The 20,227-nt window shown below is 38.0% G+C and overlaps 1 protein-coding gene across 1 annotated transcript in view; it reads left to right on the plus strand.

The window, feature by feature from the left end:
• The first annotated feature begins 67 nt into the window (after window positions 1–67).
• The window catches only part of nxn (nucleoredoxin), a 100,608-nt gene continuing 80,448 nt past the window's right edge, over window positions 68–20,227 (plus strand). Inside the window, exon 1 of the mRNA XM_084717948.1 lies at window positions 68–541. Within this exon, the coding sequence (XP_084574074.1) occupies window positions 233–541 (309 nt within the window). The 5' untranslated portion in view covers window positions 68–232. The remainder of the gene's footprint in view (window positions 542–20,227) is intronic.

A 20,227-nucleotide genomic window follows, 5' to 3' on the forward strand; every position in this document is an offset into this window, starting at 1 on the left:
CAGAGCTCACACACACTCACACACACACATAGTCAGTCAGCGGAGGACGAGCCGCGGACGGTGAAACACACACCGCTCCTCACCGCACCGCACCGCACCGCACCGCGCCGCAACGCCTCACAGGGGCTGGAGCTCACCTAAAAACCCTCAGAGTGGAGGCGGAGGAAGTGCCGGGTGTCGGCTGAACGCAGCAAAGCAGCCTCGGCGGAGGGAAACGTTGCGTGTTTCGAGGATGTCGGAGTTTCTGGTGAGTCTGCTCGGGGAGCGGCTCGTCAACAGCGAGAAAGCCGAGGTGGACGTGCAGTCTCTGGGCTCGAAGCTGTCGCTGGTCGGGCTCTTCTTCGGCTGCAGCCTGAACGCGCCGTGCAAGCAGTTCAACGGCAGCCTGTGCGAGTTTTACAGCAGGTTCAAAAAGACCTCCGAGCACAAGGACAAATTGGAAATCGTCTTCATCTCGTCGGATCAGGACCAGAAACACTGGCAAGACTTTTTGCAGGAGATGCCATGGCCTGCGTTACCTTTCAAAGACAGACACAAAAAGGTAAGATGGGCTGTGGTGATGAACGGGGACGCTGCCAGGATCCTCTCAGGAGGGTTTTTACTGGGTTTAGTGGGCTGGAAACCTCAGGAAAACCCCCTGTAGGCCATGTCTGCTGCCCCTGTCTCCTGCACAGGTGGATATTCTTTAATTTGGCACATTAATTTGGTTTCTTTACACAATTAACCTCATTTTAGTCCCGCAAATCTGACTTTAATCTGCTGCATTTATGCCATCTTCGAATAATTATCTGCTCATAATCAAAGTAAATCTACTAAATACACTAAAACACACTAAAATTGTGTGTGACATTACACACAAAATCAACTATAATTGAAAAAAGCCACTTGGTTCCACACTTAACCAACTGAAAATTAAAAAAAGGTGTAAAATATTAGAAATGTTGTGAGAAATGAATGTTCTCATCATGTTTCACTCTTTTTAGTGAAGGAACCATTAATCTTCTGACCCATTTTTATCAGGATAATCTTAAATGTGTCAGACCAGACACCTAACCTATTAACAGCACTTACTTTCCTTTATTTCTTTACACTTCTGCTTAAGGATTAGAAAATGGCGCATAATATTTTACCTGAGCGTGTTAGAGCACTGTTATTGTTGCATTTCTCATAAATATTATCCATGTTGCTGCATGTGTGTCCTGCCCAGTGAAGGCCTGTGTTTTGCCATCATCTCACCTGTGATGGGTTTCCTGATGGTGTCAACAATGCAGTGCAGTTCACTACTTTGATTTTCCTCACTTGTTAAGAACTTTTTTCTTTACATTAGGGTTGCAACTTATCATTATTATCATTAACAATTAATCTGGTGATCATTTTCTCAATTAATCAATTTGTTGTTTGGACCACAACATGTGAGAAAAAAGTGCAAAATGCCCATTATAATTTCCCAGAATCCAATTTGAAATCCTTGAACTATTTGTTTTATTCAGCCAAGAGTCTAATATAGGGCTGCAATTTAAGATTATTTTCATTAGTGATTAATCTGGCAATCATTGTTTTTGATTAATTGAGTTGTTTGGTCCAGAACATGGTGAACAATGCCACAAAATGATGCACACGTCTTGTTTTGTCCACAACCAAAAGATATTCAGTTTAATGTCACAGAGAAGTAAGGAAAGCTTAAATATATTCACATTTGAGAAGCTAAAATCAGAGATTGATTTTTTTCTTGAAAAATGATTCCAAATGATAAACCGATTATGAAAATAGTCTGCAATAAATAAGTTGACAACTAATTGATTAAAGGACAAATTGCCCTGCTTTTTATAGTCATCTGATTTTTGTAAATCATGAGGCAGCTTGGATTAATTTTTCTGTAATTCTATATTTTGAAAATTCAGTAAAAAATCAGTTAAAAAAACAAAATAAACAAAAGCAGATTTTTTTATTTTAGGGTGTCATTTTATATCAAATTGCACAATTTATTCCCTCATACGTTTGACTAATCTAATAATATTTTGTAATATTTTGGTAACTTGGTGTTGCAGAAGTTTTAGTAAGACAAATAAATAAAAATACAAAAATAGAAACAAAGATTTTGTGGATAAATTAGAGATGGGTGATCTGGCTTATGAACAATATCTTGATATTTTTAGAGCATTACATGATTTACTATATATATGTACAAGTTTTCTCCAAAAATTGTTTTGATAAAAAAAATCATAAATAATGTGGATATAATGATAAAATAGGTAAAAGCAAATAATAGAACAACTAGAACGGTCTGCTGAGTTCAGAAAATTACATCACTTTACTGTTATTCAGCCTGTAAAACCAGGAACACAACACTTCTGCCACGTTATGATACAACGACATCCAAAAGACTACGGCCATCTAGTCTTATACCATGATATTGATATAATATTGATATATTGGCCAGCCTTAGGATCAAATTACTATTTGTGTAGGCAGAATAAAAGAATACACATGGCAGACAGAGGTTTCCTTCACCAGTTAGTGACATTTGCAGCTGCACAAACATGAAGCAACGTCAGACACACACTGAATATTGTGTGTGTGTGTGTGTGTGTGTGTGTGTGTGTGTGTGTGTGTGTGTGTGTGTGTGTGCTGCAGGATGTCAGTGGGCCATCCCAGTGTGCTGTTTGCACCGCAGCAGGTCTCTTTTTCTTTCTTTTTTTAATCTAAATGTAATTGCAGATGAGGCAAAGATACCGTGGTCAGCTATATTTGCCCGGTATCAGTCATGCATGTCAGTGAATAGTGATTTCGTTTGCACAGTAAAATGCTGCAATGGATTTAAAATTGCTCAAATAATCCTAAAGAGGATTTTGACCCCCTGCTTTTGAAGATTAGGCCTGATTATACTGATTACACAGAGGAAATATTTCCTCTGAGGAAAAGATAGAACAATCCATGGTGGAAAAAGATTTTTAACCCTGATTATGTCGCACAATGTGTGTATATAAAACCAAATATGTTTAGTAGCATGGATCATGTCTGTATTTTCTTAAAGAGGATGTGTCTTTTCCAGTGTTTCCACCACGTTTAATCGTTCACCCCTGACTGTTCTTTGTGTCGGTGAGCCATGACTTGCTCTGCATCATTGTCTTGTAAATTCTTTCAGATTGCCAGTGATGATTTCCGTTCCACCTCATAATGAAGTCCAGGCGTGAATGAGGCTGGGGGATGATGATGATGATGACAGGGGGGTGGGATGTGTGTGTATGTGTGTGTGTGTGTGTGGGGGGGGTTGTCTTGTTGTTGTCTGGGGCGGAGCAGCACATCCATCGTTATACATCCACGGTGTTATTGTGTTCTAATGCTGTGGCATCATCATAAAACCATTGTTGGTGCTGTTGTTGGTGGTCTGTTTGGCTGCCTGGGCCTTGTGAGGATATAGAGCAGCACTCTGTGTGTGTGTGTGTGTGTGTGTGTGTGTTGTGCAGAGGCCTGCAGTTGTGGTCCAGTTTGGGCTCCATCCAACCTTCGCCCGGCCTGTTCTCTCTCTCACGTCTCATTATAACCCAGCAGTGAACATGCAGTCAGCAGCTTCAGAACACTTACGAGTATTTTATAAATGTGACATCTCCAGAGGAATGCAGAGCGTGTCGTTACCACTCATCATCCGTTAGTTAATTCATGATTTATGCATGTTGGCATTTAAATTTTATTATAAAGCTGCAGCTGTGTATGTATGCTGGAATCTGTGCATTTAATTATTTTACACTGCAGCCTTTCTCCTGTCAAATGGTTTATAATTCAGGTAGATTTCCTTTTTTGTCTGGATGTTATTGGTTTAATCAGCTGCAACCGTCAACGGAAAATTAATCAGCATTGATTTGATTCCTACTCGCAATTTCCTGTTTCAGTTCAATGTAGATTCTTTTAGGTGCATTTAACTACTTTCAATACTAGTTTTGTTTGGATATGAAAGAGATTCTCAGAGAACTGATGCTGTAAATTGTACAAGGAACCCTCTTACCTGGTGCATTATTAAAAATATCAATGTTTACATCAAGAATCAAACCCTGTGGCGTTTACTGGCAGCAGTCACAGGTCAGAGACGAAACTCTCAATGCACCTTACGGGGTTAAAGCTTCATGCATCCACTGGAACATGCAAATACTACTGTATTAGGGCTGTATGATATAGTGTATAAAGTCATATGGCGATTATTTTGATTGATATGCAGTATACAGAATCTCATTATTACATTATATTTTTTGTCATACTTTTTTTCTTGGGTATTACACTTTTTTTGATAATATTTTGATTAATTGTGCAGCTCTAGTTACGATACCAATTTTGCTTGAATGTGAAAGAGATTCTCAGACAACTAATGCTGTAAATTGTAAAAGAAACTCTCTAACATGACATGTTATTAAAAATATTATTGTTGACATTAAGATTTGATCCTGTGACGTTTACTGGCGACAGTCACAGGGCAGAGAAATAAAAAAAAAAAAAGTTTAAAGCATTTATGGGAAAACACATAAACAACTGAATTAAAGGACCGATCTTGAATTTATGAACCGATATCAGATTATTCAAATGAAGATCACTTTGACTCAGATAATCAAAATTTTAAACCCTGCACTAATCCTAAACTCAGAGTTCAATGTTAATCTGTTTTTCAGTGGGTCAGACATCTACATGCCCAAAGTAAATTTTTACTTGTCCCTGTACAAATTATTTATAATTTAATATTTTATTAGAGGTAATCAAATGACAAGAAAGACCAATTTTAATGTTTAATCTAGGGCTGCAACATCTATAAAATGTCAGAAAATAGTGATAAATGTCCTAGTTTTTCCACAGTGATGTCTTTAAATGTCTCCTCTTGTCAGTCTAAAACCCAAAATTTATATAATTATTATTATTATTGTTTTTATTTTGTATTTTTTATTTTTTTTTTAATTCTGTTTAATATGATCATAAATAATGGAAAGTGGGAAATCTCCATGTTTGAGGAGGTGAAACCATCATTTTTGAATGAAAAATATCTATTTGAATCAAATGAGATCGGATTTTTGGGAATTAATCATGGACATTGCTCACTATTTTGTGATATTTTTAGACAAAACAAGTCACCAAAAAAATATCTTCCTATAACTATCAGATGTGGTGGTTTATGTCTTGCACAAATGCACAAATCTTGATTTTTATTTGTTGGTTATAATTCGATGTGTCTAATTTAAGCACAGGATTGATATTTTGCCAATCAGGAAGTGTGAAGTCAGCTGCAGATAGATTTGGACAACATGAAGTCTCTGATTTGATAACAGAGTAAGACAGTCTGCTGAAGATAGTCTGGTGTATCTGAATCATGTGAGCATTACAGTAACTGAAGAGGGTCTTCTGTACAGTGTGTGTGCTGCAGACTGACCTAATTGGTGAGTGATGTTGACCCAGTGTGGCGGCGCGTGTTGATGTTGTGTGTCCGCAGACACTAAGTGGCCCTCTCACCTCTCCTCTCAGACTCTTTTGACTTGTGACTGCGAGCTGAGCTCATCTCCTGAAGGATGCAATTCCTCTTCAATCGCGTCTTTCAGAGCCTCACCGCCCACCTAAGAATCTCTTCTCCCCTCCTCCTCCTCCTCCTCCTCCTCCTCTTCCTCCTCCCTCCTCTGCCCTGACTGTACTCACTTGGCTATCTACCTCTCACTGGAGGCTGTCCTCTTTACTTTTTTCCTTTTTTTTTTTTTACTCGGGGGTTATCCAGGCCTTCCCGTTGCAGGAAATGTTTGTTATTTAATCAAGCAGGGATAATATTCTTGATTAAATACAGAGAGAAAGGAAAGTCTGGTGTTGTTAACCTGAAGTTGAGGCCAAACTTCATTTAATCTGTCATGTAGTTCTCTGGTGGTTTTGTAACCAACATAAATAGACTGAAAGGTGTAATTGGCCCTTTATATCTTGTTACCAGTGGATTTGATTGAGTTAATTCTTCATGTGTGTCTGACTGACATTTAGAGACAGACTAATGGATTATATAATGTCAGCAGTCTTTCTTATGTGACATTTTCCACTCTCAGACTGGGTTGCACTAACAAAGATGAGCAAGACTATGTTTAACATGACTAAATCCAGATTTAAAATGAAGCAGAGCCCTGTTGCATAATTAAAAGTTAATATCAGTTTTGATAAATCCAAGTGCATTAATGTAAACCAAAATTAGAGTGTAGGAAGATTCTTTCTTACCCTAATCAAAATAAATAAAGAAATAATTTGAGTGCTGCTGGGACCTCATATAGTCTATAAAGACTGGACAAAACTGACTTTTGGCTTTTCTATGTTCCTTAAATGTTACATTGTGCGCTAGCTAGCTAAAAAGTTAACAAAACATTGCATTGTTTGCTAGCTAGTTTAGAAAGTAGTTTAACAAAGAAAACTTTGTTAGTTAGCTACAAGTTTAACAATACATTGTTTGCTCGCTTGCAGAAAAGTTAAGAATATGTCACAGTATTTGCTGGCTAGCTAAAACGTTAACTAATCATTATCTTATTTGCTAGCTAGCTAAAAAGTCAGTTAGCCTACTCATGACGACTCAGCAGAGACGCTCTAATTTCTCCTCCTTTGAGGAAAAACTTGTCTGAATTAATGGAGCAAGGCAGCTATTTTAAAGGTTAAACCTCCTCAAGTGTAAGTATAAACATAATATTGGATCACACTTTAAATTTAAGTTAAAAGGAGTTTAAAGATTTGGTGCAACAACATTAATCTCTCTTTCTTAATTTTAAGCTAGTTTAATAGTTTGGTGAATCATAATTTAACTTTAAAATATGATTTAATCAGGTTTAATAAAGATTCCTTGTTGGTGTAACCCAGTCTGAAGGTGGTGTTCGTCAGGTCAAGAGGTCAGAGCACTGTTTCTGAGCAGGATGGAGGATATCCACCAGTGTTTTTCTTGGGGGACCCTCGAATAGCACGTCTGGACGTCTGCCTGTCGTGCAGGGACGGCCAGCTGTCTGGCTGTCTTGGCCTGCTGGCACTGCCTTACATGGACTTGTGCAGCAGGAGTGAGAGACTTCCATGTAAATCAATTAAAGCCCTGGCCAACGCGATGTGAAAACCCGACTTTGACCAAAGGGGGGGACAAGCTGAGATGCTGCCAGAGCTGTTCCTGCAGGAGGAGTCGGAGAAGAGGGGAGGATCGCATCGCAGCGAGAGAAAGGCCTCTTGTTCAAGTCCTCCTGCGTGGTCGGCAGTTCTGCTCTGTAGCCGGCCCCCAGAGGCAGGACGCCCGCTCACTCGGCTCATGGCCAGAGGGGCTGAGGGCGCAAGGGGGCTTCAGAGAGGGGCTAAGGACGCCTTTCATCAATATGTCACTGATCTGTGGAAAACTGCAGCCCATCATAGCTCCTTGCCCTGTGACAGTAGAAATGACTTGAAAAGGACCTGAGCTGTTTTATCTGCAGGTGGTGATTCTCTCCTCTTGATCTGTCAGTGTTCCGTTTGGTTTTTGTGGGCTCGTACCGTCAGATGTTTCCTCCTTTGTTGTGTTCGCTCGCACAGTGTGGGTTAATAACGTCAACAGAATGTGACATTTTTGAGGCTTCTGTGATGTGGCACATCTGTAATTGAGAGCTTTAGAGTTAATTGTAGGATTTGAAGGAGAGGATGTATTCGTCACCAGTTTCTGCTCAGCCTGTTTATGGGAACAAACTTCTTGTATGGTATGAACAGGAAGTCGAACTGAGGTAGGTAATAAAAAAAAAAACATTCCTGACTGTGTCTTAGCAGTAGGTCTGGTCATAATGCAAGGAGGCTAAATTAGGCAAAGCAGTTGCCCAACCTTGGATATTTATTTTGATATTTTCCACTCTTAGACTGGGTTGCACCAACAAAGATTCATTTAATCTAGGATCAGTCCTAATCAGAGTTTAGCGAAACTAGGTGTAAAATCAGTAAAACCAGATCAAAAATAGCAAAATTTAAAAACTAATCTCCATTTTGTAAATCTAAGTGTATTGATATAAACAAGCATTAAATGGAATTTAATTAGTGTGAAAATGCCCACTTATCCGAATTAAAATAAATAGAAAATAAATGTGCTGCCAGGAACTATTAAGTAGCCTAGAAAAGTGGGGACAAAACTGTTTAGCTGGTTATTATTCCTTAACAAAGTGTTACATTCTTTTTTAGCTAGCTAAAAAGTTAACAAAACATTACATTGTTAGCTAGCTAAAAATCACATTGTTTGTTATGTAGATAAAAAGTTAACATAATGTGACATTGTTTGTTAGCTAATTAAAAAGTTAACAAAACATTATGTTAGTTAGCTAGCTGAAAAGTTAACAAACATGGTATTGTTTGCTAGCTAAAAGGTGATCAAAAAGTGACATAGTTTGCTAGCTAGCTCAAAAGTTAACCAAACATTGCACTGTTTTTTAAATAACTAAAAAGTTAACAAAATGTATTGTTTGTTAGCTAGCTAAAACTTAACAAAACATCACATTGTTTGCAGCTAGCTAAAAAAGTTAAAATGGTACAGTACATAATTTCTGAGCTAGCTAAAAATGTAACCATACATTACATAGTTTGTTATCCAGCTAAAAAGTCAACCAAATGTGACGTTAACAAAACTTTAAGATTCAGAGAGCATGAATACATCAGCTGTTTCTGCTCCAGCTCAACGATGTCAAACTGAGGTAGGTAGTAAAAAAAAACAACGACAACTAAAGATCTGATCATGATTCAAAGACAGTTGGAAATAAAATTAATAGATCAAAAAATATACAGAATGTGCAGGATCCAAAACCTGTGACTTCCCTTGAGGAAGGTTAGTTAAGGTAATGCAGTAGCCTAACTTGGACTGTAACAAACAAGGGCAGCGTGAGTGGCCTAACACGACCTACAGCACCAAATAAAACTGATCCTGAAACAGTAGCAGTCATGTAGATTCTTTACTCTGATGAAAGCACAGAGGCTTTAGTAAGTAGCCTATTATGAGGTTGGCTCTGGGATTAAATGGAAAATAACATAATCCTTATTTAAAGGCTTTTGACCCTGGCAGATTAAATAACTAGTGAAACCATAAAACAACAGTTGGCCCTAAAAGTCTTAATGTTAGTGCGAAAATTGCAGTATATATGTACATGCAAACTGCAGAATATTTATCCTATATTCTTTAATGACAGAAAGACAGATTGTTTATGTCTTTCTTTTTCATGTTAATATTGCCAAAACTACCTGTGATGCAGGGGTTTTCTGCCCCCTTTTATTCCCTCAACGTTGTTCATCCTTAGATTTAGGCAAAGGAAGCTAAATGGTAATTTTGTTTAAATTACATATTATGATTTCTTTCTTAAACAGTATAAACTGCAGGAAGTGCTTCAGGCATTCATCAGGCATTCTTTGATTACAATTTATATCTCTGCACTGTGCATTTCATGAATGATGTTTGGCTTTAGCCTATTTTTAATGGTTGATTTTGTGTTTGCAATGATTGTTTTGTGTCCGCTCAACAGCCTCAACACCGGTTGTGAATATGGATCACTTCAACAACAGTATATCATGTTTCCTATTAATGATCCGTCAGAAGTGTGGTGGCACCTGCACCTGCCCTCCACCTGTACTTTCTTATTTTCTCCTACTTTTGCTGTGTTTGGGACGTTTTACAAATCCATAGCATCAGTATTTGATGTCCTGGGAAATCAGACTCAACAATCAACTGTTATTCTGATTTGTTACAGCAACTGACAAATCCTGCTTTTTCTACACTTAATGAACTAGGGTGGTGGGTAAAGTACTGAAAATCTGTACTCAAGTAGAAGTACAATTACTCCCATTTACCGTTTGAGAAACCAAGTCAAGTAAAAGTAAAAGAGTACCTGGTACATAAATTACTCCAAGTACAAGTTACGTTCCATTTTAATAATTTTTAGGGTGCGCTGCACTTATGAAAGTAACCTTAATAAATGAAGCAAAAGATTTTATTTTATGTTGTGAATTCTTCACAGGAGAAGAGACATATATCATTAAAAGATCAGTTTCTGGATTTTATGAATCGATATTGAATCATACAAAGGAAAAATGACTCAGATCAATTTAAATATTTTTTAAACCTAGACCTAGTTAGCAAAGTAACTTGGTATAGTACTTGTTCCTTTAAAAAAAATACTATTTTACTCATGTGCATTACTTGTAAGTCGATTTACTAACCACGACTGCAGAACTGGCGAGAACAGAGGTGTTATATAAACTTATTTAGTATCATAATTGAAATGCAGCTGTCCTCTGGTTTGCTGCCTTTTATACATTAAACTTCACACCGTGTTTTGTGTTGCTTTTAAGTTTTGGTAAGCTGACCTTGTAGAGGCTGTTAGCCTGACTCTGGCCTGACGTGTGCATGCCTGGCTGCAGCTCTGTAGTTTAATGTGACTCCATTGTCCTGCAGCTGTGAGGCCTTGTTGCCGTGCGCCATGTTTGACAAGAGCTTATGTAAAGAATGTGAGCAGACACCTGCTCGGCTGAAGCCGTCCAGGGCCAGAGGCCATGGAAACTGTGTGTGTGTGTGAGCGCTCACGATACTTGGCAGTGCCAACTGTTACATCTCACACAGCAGCAAGCTTGTGTTACTGTCCCCTTTCACTGCCCATTGTGTCCTCTTTACTGGGAGATCTGTAATATTATGAGAGGCGACAATAGAGATCTCATCAGAGGTGAAGTTCAGAGGCTTAAGTTACCCAAGCGAGAGTTTAGGGAACAGTCGCACCGAGTGTCTCGTAAAGCTCATTCCCTCTTTGCAACTCAATCTGTTTCTACTTCCGTTATCTACCCGTTAAAAGACAAAACACAATAGCTGTAAGGCTGCGACCTCTGTCTGTGGCTCATGAACCGCTGAAACGATACCCTGGGATTGACTTCTCCTCTTTGTCCTCGTGTTCTCCAGCTGGACGGCTCCTGGACTCTGTGTGGTTTCCAGTCAGGACTTTCCAAAGCGGAGTGACGTTAAAGATAATAGACATGGTTAATGTGTTGACCGCAGCAGCTCTCAATGAGAACAACAGATGATTCATCCGCTCACGTGTATTATCCCAAAACCAGAATTGTCACATACTTACCAGTCAAATCATTCAGACCAGTGCAGCGTGAAGTTCAGCTCGATATTAATTTTGGATTCCACCGATGACAGGAAAGCAGCTTAATCCAAGCCTCTTTCCATGGAAATCAGCAGATGTTTGTTATTTTAATTCATAAATCCACCATCATCTGCTATGTCTTTCACCCATGATGAGAACTGGGACAAATCATGTCCTACCAAAAAAAAACGTTAAAAATTATGAATGCCAACACTCTGATTACAGTTTTTTGATGACAATTTATTCTTTGAGGACTCATAAATATGAACATACATGTTTTGGTTTGCTGTCATTTTTTAAATTTCTAAACCTGATCTGTCCCAGAAAACACCCAGGTCCCTGACAGGAATTCACACCTGCAAACAATTTAAAAATTTGTTAAAAGGCTTCGAAATCTAAAACTAATAATACATACCAATAACATAGGTGCAAAATGCGATTATAATCATCTTTATATTGAAAAAAACCCATTTAATCAACAATTTAATCAGGCATAAAAAGGGTTAGCAATACCCTAAGGACCCCTGTCTCACTTCCTGGTTTAAAAAAAGTGGGAATACTGCATAAGTCCTGGTAAACGTTATATTTTGTGACAAATTCATTACATAATATTGCTATCAGGTGTGTCTTAACCATAACATGCTGAATCCATAGCCTTTTTAAATTAAGTTAAATAAGGATTATGGTTTAAAAATGTTTACTTTGATTATCATTAAGAGAAAATGGCTACTCTCTACGACTATGCTATGAAATGAAAAAATGTAACATTTTGTCATCTCTGTAAGATGATAACTTTGTCAGATCTTTTCAAAAACAATTTAATCAGGCATAAAAAGGGTCAGCCATACCCTAAGGACCCCTGTCTCACTTCCTGATTTTAAAAAAAAGGTGGGAATACTGCTCACACTTTGAAAAACTTTCTATTTTTCAACAAATCCAGTAATAACATTGCTGTCAGGTGTGTCTTAACCATAACATCTTTACAACTTCAACTTTAAAAAATAAACTGGCTGCTCATTACAACTAACAAATGTCGCATTTTGTCAACTCCAAAAGATAATAACTGAATAATGTGTTTGAAATTGGTACTTTTTTCAGTTACATCAAAAATGAATAAGTAAAAATACATCAGTGGGCCACTTAGGCAAAGTTTTTCTGTTATCATTAAATACTTTTCCATAATCATTAAATATGTCTACATTTAATAAAAAATTTTATCACAACGAGGTTGACTCGTTACAAGGTTAAATAGCCAAGAGTTTGATCTTTTAAAAGCATAATTGAAGTACGGTTTATATGATTTTGTCCCGGTCCTCAAAAACGAGTGCTTCATTTTTTATTTCTTAAAAGCTGCTGCTGTTGTATCAGGTATTCCTCCTCTTCCCCGAGCTGAGAACACTTCATGGATGGGTTGTTGTGCCTGGACCCTCCCCCCACTCAATCCTCCGGTCTCTAATTGCCCCACACCGCAGCTCAGCAGCCCTTTCCAACATAATAACAGCATAGCTGCCCCAGGGGCATCCTGCCATCCAGAGCTGTCTTTCGTCTTCCTTTTGTTATCTCTCCTAGATTGAATGTTGGCTCTTTTGTGATTGCCCAGTTTCCCCCACATCATCACCACTGATCATATTTCTTAAGCTAAATGAAAACGACAGGATGATGGATACATGCTCTGGACTGCCACTGCAGATTCCCATATTTATCTCTGACAGTCGATGAAACCTATCTCCTCCAGGATATCTGCTCCATCAGTGAGTGGCAGAGTTGATTTGATGTAAATTTATTCATAGCATGAACATTTCTGGCGTGACAAGTTTCCCCTCGGACGATAACCCTTTCCCTTCCATGTGACCGCCATGCACCCCGCTCCCGGGATGGCAGCACTGTTGTGTATATGCAAGCTGTAAACCCCCCTCGCTGTGCTGTTTTCATCCAAGTGTAAGTGCTCCTGCAGCTCCTGCTCCTGTCTGAAAAGAAGCTCACCGTACAAAGAGACCCAGTGTCTCAGCGTGCAGCATGGCACACTGGCACCAGCCCCGCTGTCTTGCCTACAGTTGAGCTGTTGCATGTGGTGAACTGATTTCTATCTAGCAACTGACAAGCATGCACTCTGACACAATGAGGAAAAAGCTAGCTTGATGTCTCTTTGTAAGACTGTTTCCTGTTATGTTAAGTTTAGCCTAAATAACTGGATTTTGTCACAGATCAAAAGATCTTCTGTTTTTGTACTGTGTTTGGTTACACTTGAATTGTAAAGGGCTCCTAAAAGATAGGTGTTGTTTTGGAGGAACTGAAACATCCACTTGGAATTACAAATTCATGTGGTGCTAATGGATAAAAAGTCGAAATAATTAGCTAGCTAAAAGTAAACAATTAAATAGTCAGCTAAAAGTACTGGATAAACCCCTGAAATAGTATATTGGAAAAAAGGTTTACTTAGTTTTCTAAAAGTAATGGATAAACATCTGAAATAGTTAGTTTAAAATAATGGATATACAGTCAAAATAGCTCAAATTAGCCAAGTGGCTAAAGATTGAAAAAGGTTGCTATAAGCATAAATGGTTGAAATACTTAGCTAAAAATTATAGATAAACCATTGAAATTGCTAAATCTCATTGATGGTTACTTAAAAGTAACGGATAAACATATCATGGTAGTTAAAAGTAATAGATAAACATCTGAAATAGTTAGTTATATATATATATGTAAATAATGGATATACAGTCAAAATAGCTCAAATTAGCCAAGTGGCTAAAGATTGAAAAAGGTTGCTAAAGGCATAAATGGTTGAAATAGTTAGCTAAAAATTATAGATAAACCATTGAAATAGCTAAATCTCATTGATAAATAGTTACCTAAAAGTAACGGATAAACGTATCATAGTTAGCTAAAAGTAATAGATAAACTGTTGAAATAGTTAGCCAAGGTAAAGAGTTGAAATAGTTAGCTAAAGGTAATGCATAAATGGCAGAAACGGTTAGCTAAAAGTAATGGACAAACTGTAGAAATAGCTAGCTAACAGTAATGGATAAACTGTTGAAATTGTTAAAAAATAATGGATGAACCATTGAAATCGCTAGCTAAAAGTAATAGATAACTGTTTGAAACCACTCTGACTGTAGCAGCGATACCTAAACATTGACAATGCAACTGTATGAAAAAAATGATTGTAATAATATTTTATGTAATGTAATTGTAGTGTTGATGAAGGGTACTGCAGTGCTGTCACGTGACAGTAAGACTAGTAGTTGTGTCTTTAAACACAAAGACTGAGAGGAAAAAGACAGAGTGGTAGTCACTCCCTCAGGCTAAGATGTGGATGGAGAAAATGCTCCGCTTTGCTCCTATGGGCTTTGTTGGCCTTCAAACGCTGCATGACAGAGCACAGAGCTGCATCCAGCCCACATCTTCTCTGAATTAAAAAGATAGATATACTGTAAGACACAAGGGCAATCCAGAGAATTGTTTTTTTATTGTCTGTCACTGTAATTACATTGTGGGATTTTAATATTGCTGATCGATTGGTGAGACAACTTTATGAGCGTAACATTTATCATGATTTACTGGATGAAGATCTTCTGGCTTTCATTTTATTTTATTTTTTCAACATATCCTAGCCTTAAAAGAAGGAAGACTGTGGAAAAAGACGGTTGTAAATGTGATAAATGGATAGGGATGAAGAGATCATAAAGCTGTAATGTCCTCAGCATCATGTTGGTCAAAATAAGGCTCCCTCTTTCACTGGGAAACTTCTATCGTTTCTTAAAGTAATAGTTTGACATTTTGGGAAATATGCTCATTTGCTTTTTTGTAATGTTTAGTTTAGTTAGACTAAATAATTGTATTTTGTCACATATCTAAACACCTTCTGTTTTTGTACTATGCTTGGTTACACTTCTGAAAAACTGGTGATTCCCAACCACTTACCCAGAGTACTGAGGGTTAGCCTAAAGACTGCGGAGTAGCTCATCCAATTAAAAAACAAAACAAAACTAGAATTTAATTTTAAAAACATATCAGCATATTTAATGTTAGAGAAAAATAAACATCCTGTTTAAATAGCATATTGGTGTAGTTAGCTAAAGCTGATGGCTAAATTTTACCTAAACATAATAGATAAACTGTTGGAATAGTTGGCTAAAAGTAATGAATCAAACAGTTGAAAAGGTTAGCTAAAAGTTTTTGACTGTTGAAGTAGTTCAATAAAAATCATTAACCACTGAAGTTAGATATTTGGCCAAGAGTTAATACCAGTCTTATACTGTAAATATGAAGCTTTGACCAGCAGCTGATTAGCTTATCTTAGCACAAACTGGAAATGGGGGAAACCAGCTAGCTTGGTTCTGACCAAAGGTAACCAACTCTGCTTGTACTAGCACCTCTTGAGCTGACTTAATATTTCAAATGTCATATGTTTGATCTGTTCAAGAACTAAAGTGTAAAAGCAAAACTACGTGGTTTTATCTGTGACTGAGCTCCGCTAAGCTAACTAGCTGCTAGCACTAGCTACATGTTTACCATACAGACATGAGATTGGTGTCGAGCTTCTCATCTAACTCTTGGCAAGAAAGTGAATAAGCATAAATCTCAAAATGTTGAGTTATTCCTCTAATGAAATATTGACAGTATAACTGGATAGCATTTTCAATCTGCCATGTGTCAGCTGTGACATCCATGACAACCTGTCAGCATGTGTATGTACGCTCACGCACCCGCCAGCCACAGTCACTCAGCAACGGACAGACTGTGGATATTCACAGGGAGCGCCAGAGGAATCTGAACAATATTAAAATCCAGAAATAGCACTTTGTCACAGTCTTTTTGACAGTTGAAAGGAGCTTGCACTCCAGCGCCTCGTCTCCACTGGGATCAGGCCAAGTCACACAATCTTCTTCTTCATTTTTACTTGGTAGTTCACAAAATCCCATTTTCTTACTCCTTTTTCTAAAGGAGTTCACGTTCATGAAAAACCAATTTGGGTGATATTTCATTGCTGACCTCTCATAATTCAGATGAGTTGGTTGTAACTGTTGGTTGATCCTCACTTTGCTCCGAGACAGATGCTACATTTACAGTGAGCTGTTAATCTCCGACAGGATAATGAGCCAGCTGAGGATATATCATATGTCTAATGAGGTCAGATGCCACCACAGACAGCCTCCCACAAGAATCTTCTCCATAATATTGAATCAGCATGGTAGCAAGTTAAGATTTTAAACAGTTGCTGACAGAAAGAGGAGCTATAAGCATCTTCAAATGTTATTTTTCTGTTGGAGCTCAGCAACTCGAGCATTGTGTAGCTAATTTAAATGCTGTCCTTGCTAAGTTGGCACTGTGCGTTAAGAAAAAGTAGAGAAAAACTGAGGGTAGTCAGGCTGAAGCAGATCTCATGGCCTGTAGTTTGCTCATTATTTTTGTAATAACCAGAGAGTCACTTGGAATCATTTTGCAATGGTTAAGTGTAATTTATGGTTACCGCGGTGGTGGGTGGTGGTGGTGTGTGAACGGGTCCACACAGACCTTTACACTGTGGTCAAAATATGAAACTCTGCACACTCCGCAATAACCATAAATTAACCTTTAAATAAAAGTACTGGATAAACACTTACTAACAAATAGTTAGCTAAAAATATTAGATAAAAGGCAGAAATATCTAAACTGTGTATAGCCTCTTGAAACTAATGGGTAAACAGTTAAAATAGTTAGCGAAATGGATAACCTGTTGAAATAATTGGCCAAAGTAAGGTATAGGCATCTGAAATAGTTAGTTAAAAGTGATGGGTAAGTAACCTGTTGAAATAATTAGCTAAAAGTAAATAAAACAATTAAATAGTTACCTAGAAGTAATGATAAAGTAACGACAGTTGGAACAGTTGGCTTATGGATAAACGGTTGAAATGGTTAGCCAAACTAGCCTAATTGATAAATGGTTAAAATAGTTATGTAAATAGTTGAAATGGCTAGCTTAAAGTGATGGATAAAAAGTTGAAATAGTTAGCTATGGATAAAACAGAAATTGTTAGCTAAAAGTAATGTATAAATAGTGAAGATGGCTAAAAGTAATGGAAGTAAATGAATCAGCATGATAGCAAGTAAAGACTTTAATCAGTTTCTGACAAAAAGGACTATAAGTTAGCATCTTCAAACGTACTTTTTGTCAGAGTTCAGCAACTCAAGCATTGTGTAGCTAATTTAAATGCTGTCCTCACTAAGCTGGCACACTGTGTCAAGAAAAAGTGGAGAAAAACTGGGGGGAGTCCGGCTGAAGCAGATCCCATGGCCTGTAGTTGTAGCTCATTATTTTTGTAATAGCCAGAGAGTCACTTGGAATCATTTCCAGGCGCACCCAGCTCCCGCTCCTCCAGGAGATTGGCTCACGAACATTCTTGAATTTGGATAATTTAATGTGTTTCTATTTTGATTATTAATCTAAACATCCTGAGTCATCATGCAGCCAGGTTCACTGAGTTTACAGCGCCTGCATGTGTTATTTGACCCCACTGCAACAACACGCTTCCCACATAATTACACATTATATCTACTTGGACAAATGGATATGTTGATATTCCCAGTTGGTATCTGTCGTGGCAAGTGTGTGCACGCCCAAGTCACATGATTCTTTCGAATACATTTGTGAGCTATTACTCAAGGTCACTTGGTGGGCAAGCTAATGTGGAAAACAAATAATGGTGCTGCGGTGCTGGATATAAATTGATTCATACTGTTGTATTATCAGTAACAGTACACTGACAATGTGAGGCTGGGATTATTTTTGCTTACGACCTGCTTATGACAGTTGCTGTGTGTAATTACCTCTACCATATGGGTTATGTTTTCAGTGCAATTTCTTTGTCTCTTTGTCCATTTGGTTATCAACAGGACTGTGGAAAAACTACTGGCAGGGTTTTCATGAAATTTGCTGGAAGGGTGCAAGCATGGGCCAAAGAAGAACCCATTAAATTTTTGGGCGGATATAAATCGCACAAATTGTTCTTCAGTTTCATTAACTGAAATCACCCTTAAGTTGCCTTCCTGTCATTAGTTTAGGTCATTTTAAAAAGTACCTTGCAAATTTTCTGTGTGATTATAGCAGCCTTCAAATAATTCTGATTGCATAAATAGTTTTATGTGTTTTTGTAGAAAAAATATCCCATCCTGGAGTAAAATCAGTGCTGTTTTTTTGTGTTTTCCTTTGTAATATGACAGTGTTAACGCTTTCTGTGCTGCTTCCAGATATTAAAAACTAATCTGTCCTCACTACAATAACTGGCCCATAAATGATGTGCAAGTAGCTTATAATGATCCATACAGTCATAATAAGGGAAGTTAATGATGACTCATTAAGTGATTAATCACTGTTAAGAATTTAAGTGATTAAAAATTGTATTATCGATAATTAATTGATAGCCTAGAAAAGGTAGGAATTTTGTTTCACCCAACATTGTTTTGTCTAGCGGAGCCATTTGATGAAAAAGGAAACTTAGAAGAAACTTAAAATAAGGCCTGTTTTGTATATTAGTAACAATTAATGATTTAATCGATTATTAGCTTTACTTATGTATATGACTTATGTTACATTACGTTATGTCACATGACTTATGTACGTATGTATATTTTCTTGACTTAGCCAAGTACAGTTGGTGCCTAAACCTCACCAAACTGCTACCATTTAACAAGGTTAACCGTGTGTTTAATGTCACTTACATAACACACTTACAGTTCTTCACTGCCTGTCCTAGTTATAGTTTTGAGTCACTGGCAATCGAATTTTTATGAAATTTAGGTAAGAACTTAGTAAAGATGATATGTTGAGGTGAACGTGTGATGTGAGTGCAATATTCACTCTCCTTTTTGTTCGGTTTTGGTCTCAACCATCTCCTGAGGGAAATGTCTGGCCCTTTAGCTACTGAATGCTCTGCTACGTTCACCAGCTAGTTGCTGACTTGTCTGTTAACCACTTGGTGCTGATCAGACTCTCACAACACAAATGTGAGCTGTGGGAGCAAACCAAATCAGTGAAGTTGCGGGCCATCAAACCAAAACAATGAGTTAAAAGACCATGTAAAGCTCTCTAGACAATAATAAATGGATTTGTTACTTGGAGTTGCACCTTTCATATGACACAAAATCATTTGATCCATTGTTTTTTACATAAACATTAGTTAGTTTTATATCCATATGTTTTCAGAAAACAAAAACATTCGTAACTACTTGAAGCTTGGAGGCTGTGTGTTATAAAACCCACTCTAGACAAAACCGGCCCTTTTTATAGTAGTTGCACAGAATGCAGTGAATGTTGATGTCCAGCTTGTTTGTTCACTTCAGCTGCAAGTAAAGTAAACAAGCACAGAACCTGACCTTGCTGCCGAGAAACACATGGAGTCTGTAGAATATACAAGAGCAACAGGCCAGATGAAGCACTGATGGTAGCCCATATGGATGTGTTGGCAATGTTGTTGGGCTGTAACAAGCAGAAAAATTACTAGGAAGACTCGTGAAGGCTGGGAAACAACACAAACCATGACAGGAAGAAACGGTGTCCTGGGATGTGCTGATCGGAGCAAGAGGAAGCAGCCTTGGATTCACGCTCCAGGCCTGGAGTGTTTTCCGTCCGGACATTTCTCCAGCTGTCACGTCCCATTTTTAAATCAACTACACCACGTCTTTGTTCAATAAAAAAATAACCCACTGCACACATTCCTCACAAATTCCAGCTTGTGTAGTTGCTCCGAGGAATGTGTTTATCAGAAAAAAAGCCTCCCACAAATCATCAGACACTTTTGGTGGTTGAGGGATCGGACCCCCTGCTGAGGCTGCGCCATGGCTTAGCTCTGCCTCTGTGTTGGGGGCTAATCGCTGTTTTGATTAGTCTTTTTTTACCCAATCTGTTTTGCACGGAGCACCGATCCCACGGCCATGCTGAATGAAAGGGTTTATCAGCTTAAGTCTGTTGTAAGGAGCACGAGAGGTCTCATCTTTTCTCTGAGGAACGAGAGCAGCCCTCGGACACAAGTGTCCAGGCAATTAGAGACGCCGGGGGCCTCAAAGAGAGATTACTGGCGCACACAGAGAGTCGTGGTGTGACCAGCTTCTTTCTTCTTGTCCCGCACAGTGTTCGCTCA

Source organism: Lutjanus erythropterus, chromosome 4, assembly GCF_056507025.1.
Source record: "Lutjanus erythropterus isolate fLutEry1 chromosome 4, fLutEry1.hap2, whole genome shotgun sequence".
Lineage (NCBI taxonomy): Eukaryota > Metazoa > Chordata > Actinopteri > Lutjaniformes > Lutjanidae > Lutjanus > Lutjanus erythropterus.